Below are 6,573 nucleotides of genomic sequence, written 5' to 3' on the forward strand. Positions count from 1 at the left end.
AAAAAAAAAAAAAAAAAAAAAACATAAATAAAAGGACTATATGGTTAGATTAATAGATCTAAAAGTTAAATAAACCTTTTTTTTGGTAACCCTTAAATTGCCAAACTAAACGAATTTTATACCTTTAAATAAAAATACCAGATGTTTTCCAGAAACAATTTTTTCCTTAGCTAGACTGTAGGAGTCACATAAAATAACTCACTGGAGAAATCCTTCTGCAAAGCAAAAGAAAGTAGTGTGAAGAATTCATCTGTTACTCCTCTTGACCAGACCCACAAGGAAAAAGCAATAGTTTAATATGTACCGAGTTAGCCATATACAAAGTTCAGATTATTGCTGATCATTCTAGTGCTGATCATTTGAATTTGATGGTTGTCTATACCACTGCTTCTCAAATAATCTGTGGCAAAGGGGCCAGTTTTATTGTGTGTATGTGTGTGTCCCATTATGGACTGATATGAAATACAATAAAAACAGAAGTTACTCGAAGAATGATGATGTGTTTGGATGTCCCGGCAACATCAAATTGTTACCAAAGTTTCTAAAGCTCACTTTCAATTTTTGTACTTATCTCACACAGTATGCAAACCCTTCTTTCAGGAGCACTGATCTAGATTATGCTTTTTATGATATTCTTCTTCTTCAGTACAAGCACCAGGTTAACAAAAATAAACAGATAAATTATTCTAATTAATTGTTACTTTTAACAACTCCAATTAAATATAATCATAGAATCCTGGGATTAAAAGTCACTTTAGAGGTGCAGCTAGTCCAATCTTTTATTTTTTTATTATCTTTTTTTCTGAGACTGAGTCTCGCTCTGTTGCCCAGTGGGGAGCTCATGCGACCTCTGTCTCCCGGGTTCAAGCAATTCTCCTGCCTCAGCCTTCCGAGTAGCTGGGATTACAGGTGCGCACCACCACGTGTGGTTAATTTTTGTATTTTCTGTATTTTTAGTAGAGATGAGGTTTCACTATGTTGGTCAGGCTGGTCTCGAACTCCTGACCTCAGGTGATACACCTACCATGGCCTCCCAAAGTGCTGGGATTACAGGCAGTAGCCACTGCACCCAGTCTCCAATCTTTTAATAAATTATGCGTAAAGATATTATTTAGGCTAGTGACAAATGAAGGACAAAATCCATTGTTACACCACAAGGGTCCACAGTCTCCAGGCTAACAAATCTGTTTAGCATTCTTTGGGTGCCATTCTTCATTATAAGTTTCTGTAACTAATATCTGTAAAGTAATTTCTCCAACCTTTCACTAAGGATGTAAAAATATTTGTCATATGTCCTGAGGAAATCAAGATACCTTATGCCTTCAGGATTTACCTAATTTTCTATACTTGTAACTACAGTTGACCCTTGAACAACACAGGTCTGAACTGCACAGGTTCACATATACACAGATTTTCTTCCATCTCTGCCACCTGAGACAGCAAGACGAACCTCTTTTCTTCCTCCTCAGCCTATTCAATGTGAAGACGAGGATGAAGATCTTTATAAAGATCCACTTAATGACTATTAAATACACGTTCTCTTCCTTATAATTTTCTTAAAAACATTCTTTTCTCTAGCTAACATTGTTGTGGGAAAAAAAAAGGATATAATACATTCAGCATACAAACTATGTGTTCATCAACTTTATGTTATTGGTAAGGCTTCTGGTCAACAGTAGGCTATTAATAATTTTGGGGGCCAAAAGTTACACGCAGATTTTCAACTGGGTGAGGGGTGGGCACACCTAAGCCCTGTGTTGTTCCAGGGTCAACTGTATTGGAAGTTTAAAATCAGTCCTCCTCAAGACTTATTTTAGTAAGAAATTTATTTCTTACTTTATTTTAGTAAGAAATCTTATCACTTTTAATGTCGAGAGATTTGTTTTAGAAAGAAATCTTATCAGTTTTAATGTCAATATTTCATCATATTGCAGTAGTTGTAAATAATTCCAAATATTTATTATTTTTTTCTATTTTAGAATAAAAGTAGTAATATTAATGTCTAAGAAACCGTGGTCATTTTTTTAATGAAAAATACGCTTTTCCTACATGTCAAGTGAGACAGTACAAAGTAGTGCTGGGATTACAGGCATGAGCCACCATGCCCAGCTGAGGCAGACATTTTTGGCTGTAGCAATACACTAGGTGAAAAAAGTCCAAAGACCAATAAAAAACTAAAATATCACTTCTTTATGTTGATGACTTTCATAAAGGGGTAAAAGGGATACCAGAATCACAGAGGGAAGTTTTTCCCCAAACAACCACACTGCTGCCAAATGTTAGTTCCTGCACCTTCTCATCCAGTACAGTTGAATGGCCCAATTATGTTTTTCTGCTTTGGTTTTGTTTTTTTGAGACAGGATCTTGCTCTGTCACCTGGGCTGCTGTACAGTGGTGCAATCTCAGCTCACTGTAGTCTGGACTTCCCAGGCTCAAGTGACACTCCCACCTCAGCCTCCTGAGTAGATGGACTACAGGTGCTGTGCCACCACACCTGGCTAATTTTTGTACTTATTGTAGAGATGGGGTTTCACCATGTTGCCCTGACTAGTCTTGAACTCCTGGACTCAAGTGATCAGCCCACCTCAGCCTCCCAAAATGTTGGGACCAGAGACATGAACCACTACACCCAGTTATGTTTAGAATAAATAAGTAAGTAATCTGGGCTAGGGGTGTTGGCTCATGCCTACACCCAGCACTTTGGGAGGCCCAGCACTTTGGGAGGTCAAATAATCCCAGCACTTTGGGAGGAGGCCAAAGTGAGAGGATGGCTTGAGCTCAGGAGTTCGAGACCAGCCTGGGCAACAGAGAGAGACGTCATCTCTATTAAAAATTAAAAAATTAGCTGGATGTAATGGTATAGCACGTGTAGTCCCAGCTACTCAGGAGGCTGAGGCGAGAGGATTGCTTGAGCCCAGGAGGTTTAGTCTGCAGTGAGCCATGATGGAGCCACTGCACTCCAGCCTGGGTGACAGAGTGAGACCCTGTTTCAAAAAATAAAATAAATTAATAATCCATACTCATTGAGAGATCTACAGACTTTGCGAGCAATCTTAAAAGGACGAAAATACCTTATTATACTATATTTAAGTCCACCTTTAAGTAGAACCAATTTAAGAAGTATTGCATATTTATTAAATGTTTCCAATCTACTAAATGGTTCAAAATGGCTCAGGTTTTTTTCTTTGGTACACCAGATACCTCTAGAGAAAATCTCTTAGTTTAATATTTAAAACTCAGATGGCACTTAAGAAAGACTTACTAATTTAAGCCAGAGATTGAGAAATCGAGGATCACTATAATATCGTTTTTCTCCTTGTAGTGCTTCTACAGCTCTTTCTAATAACGTTGACATATTACTCTCCTTCCCACCTTGAGGATAGTTCTGCTCTGTCCAGCTGATATACCTAAACGGGAAGAAAAAGATAAGAACACATTTTAAACTGAACATGTACTTTTGTTCCTGCTCCAAGACCCATTCTGGATTTAAGCAGAAGTAAAGCATGTTTCTTTTGAGGTCCTCAATGACATACCCTAAGCCTGTATCCCTCAAACTTCTCCAAAGTATCTCTAATACATGCTTCTGGGGAAAACTGAGGATAGGGATACAAGGGTGTAGTTCAAAGGCATACATCATAAACTCGAAATTTCCTGAATCTTAAACACCTCAAGAAAATATATTATGATTATTCTGGATCTCTGTGCCCCCAGGACACCACTGTCTACTCTGACACACACTCCATATACCCCAATTTGAGAAACATGGCCATAAGGACTTATCTGTTAATGTTTATATTGTCCTTGTGAAATAAAAAGACTCACCTATCCCAAACATCCAGAGGGTCATGTCCAGTGTAAAATCGAATTTCAGATTCAAATGCCCTGAAATTTAAACAGAAAAAGTTAGCATATGCAATAGTGACAACAGCCAATGAACAAGTATCACTTCCATTTTTATTCATGTAATAAGTAGGTCATATTGATCCAAATTATTGCACTAGAGTTTATGGGTTTGTTAAATAATAGAAAAAGGCCAGGCATGGTGGCGAATGCCTGTAATCCCAACACTTTGGGAGGCCAAGGGGGGTGGATCACCTGTCAGGAGTTTGAGACCAGCCTGGGCAACATGGTGAAACCCCGTCTCTACTAAAAATACAAAAATTAGCTGGGCATGGTGCCAAGCACCTGTAATCCCAGCTATTCGGGCGGCTGAGGTGGGAGGAGCACTTCAACCCAGAAGTAGAGGTTACAGTGAGCAGAGATGGCGGCACTGCACTCCAGCCTGAGCAACAGAGCGAGACTCTGTCTCAAAAAAAAAAAAAGAATAGAAATAAGATTCTACTTAACATAAGAAGAGAGAGAAAATATATAGGAATTAGAGAAATAAATTTCAAGACAACATACAGAAAAGTAGTATTAATATTACACAGCAGTTAAAAACTCTGGAACAAGACAAACTAGATTCAAATTCAGCTCCACCAATCACAAGCTGAGTAACATGGACAAGCTACTTAAAACTTTGTTTTCAGTTTCCTCATTTGTAAAATGGGGATAATAATAGTACTTTCTAATTAGGTTGACCAGTCTTAAATGTAAAGGGTTTACACACATGAACAAATATATAAATAAGAATTTTAAAGTTCAAAAAAAAATTCCATGGGTAACATTAGTCAGAGAAGAATAATACCATAGATAATTTGGAGAATACCTCAAAGAAAGGGTAACATATGACTATAAAAAGCTGGCAAAGGCAGGGAGGGCTAAGACCAAATTAAGACTGACCAGTTAGAATAGAGGGGAAGAATTAGGTAATAAGCCATAATTTGGATAAGTGATTAATAAAAATTGGATGAGAAGTTATGTTTGATCTAAAAATAATAAATTAGTTCCTGACACATGGGAATCTATACTCTAATAAGGAAAACAAAGTACACAAATGAAAAATGAACTAGTAATAAAAAGCGGTATACGAAATTATAGTTGCCAAGAATGGAGAGTAAAGACTTTAAGAAGTCAAAAGGAGGTATCACAGAAGCAGCCTCAGAAGGTGAGACTCTGAAGGAACCATGGAATTTGAAAGAAAAACAGTTTTTTCAAGACAGAGGGAAACTAATATTGAATAAAATTACGAAGGTGGAAGAGTTCATCCAAAGGAAGATGAGTGGACCCTACGCTATAACATAAAGTCAGTACCGAGAACAAATGGAGACCCCTGGAGAAGTAAGAAGCACATGCTTTAAATGTAAATTTAAAGACTTTGGATTCCATCTACTCCAGCCACTATTGGAGGGCATCTTAAATATAAGATTTCAAAAAGATTAATCAAGAACTTTATAAGGATAGCCAGGCATAAGAAGAAGGGACCACAATTATGAGGCTAACATGGCAATTAAAGTGTGAAATAATGAGATTATCTGCAGAAATGGTGAAAAAATAAAATCTAAGATGCTACTGATAAAAATCAGCAATGTTATCAATTGATCCATAGATTCAAACCAACATAACCAAAATCCCAGTAGGTTCTTTTCTTTTCTCTTTTTTTTTTTTCTTTGAGACAGAATTTCGCTCTTGTTGCCCAGGCTGGAGTGCAGTGGCACGATCTCGGCTCACCGCAACCTCTGCCTCCTGGGTTCGAGCGATTCTCCTATCTCAGCCTCCCGAGTAGCTGGGATTACAGGCATGTGCCACCATGCCCTGCTAATTTTGTATTTCTAGTAGAGATAGGGTTTCTCCATGTTGGTCAGGCTGGTCTCAAACTCCTCACCTCAGGTGATCTGCCGCCTCGGCCTCCTAAAGTGCTGGGATTACAGGCGTGAGCCACCACGCTCAGACTTTTTTTTTCCTTTTCAGTAGGCTCTTTTCTAGAAATTGCCAAGATGATTTCAAAAGTTGTTTGCAAAGGCAAAGGACCAAGAATAACTAAAGCAATTCTGAAAAAGAACAAAAGCTGTAGAACTCACTCTGCTGGACTTGCTATGTAAAACTAATCAAGACAGTGTATTATTGGTGAAAAGACAAACAATTTGATCAATAGAACAGAATATAGAGTCCAGAAATAACTCACACATATGTGGTCAAATGATTTTTGAAAAGGGCCCCAATGCAATTCAATGAGGAAAGGAAAAAAAATCTAACAAATGGCGGCAGAAGAACTAGAAAGATAACCCATATGGGAGAAAAAAACTTTTTTACTCCAACCCCACGCCATATATAAGGATAAATTTAAGATTAATTTAAGATAAATCATACACCTAAACGTAAAAGCTAAAACAATGCTTGGCCGGGCGCAGTGACTCATGCCTGTAATCCCAGCACTCAGGGAGGCCAAGGCCAGCGGATCACCTGAGGTCAGAAGTTCCAGACCAGCCTGGCCATGGTGAAACCCTGTCTCTACTAAAAATACAAAAAATTAGCCAGGCATGGTGGTGCACGCCTGTAATCCCAGCTACTCAGGAGGCTGGGGCAGGAGAATCGTTTGAACCTGGGAGGCGGAGCTTGCAGTGAGCTGAGATCCGGCCACTGCACTCCAGCCTGGGTGACAGAGAGAGACCCTGTCTCAAAAAAAAAAAAAAA

At 38.5% G+C, this 6,573-nt stretch overlaps 1 protein-coding gene across 1 annotated transcript in view; it reads right to left on the reverse strand.

The window, feature by feature from the left end:
- BUB1B (BUB1 mitotic checkpoint serine/threonine kinase B) overlaps positions 1-6,573 on the reverse strand; it is a 63,169-nt gene that overhangs the window by 50,028 nt on the left and 6,568 nt on the right. Inside the window, exons 3-4 of the mRNA XM_011932718.1 lie at positions 3,823-3,882; positions 3,263-3,407 (exon numbers count right to left, since the gene is read on the reverse strand). Of these exons, the coding sequence (XP_011788108.1) occupies positions 3,263-3,407; positions 3,823-3,882 (205 nt within the window). The remainder of the gene's footprint in view (positions 1-3,262; positions 3,408-3,822; positions 3,883-6,573) is intronic.

Source organism: Colobus angolensis, unplaced genomic scaffold, assembly GCF_000951035.1.
Source record: "Colobus angolensis palliatus isolate OR3802 unplaced genomic scaffold, Cang.pa_1.0 Scaffold97, whole genome shotgun sequence".
NCBI lineage: Eukaryota > Metazoa > Chordata > Mammalia > Primates > Cercopithecidae > Colobus > Colobus angolensis.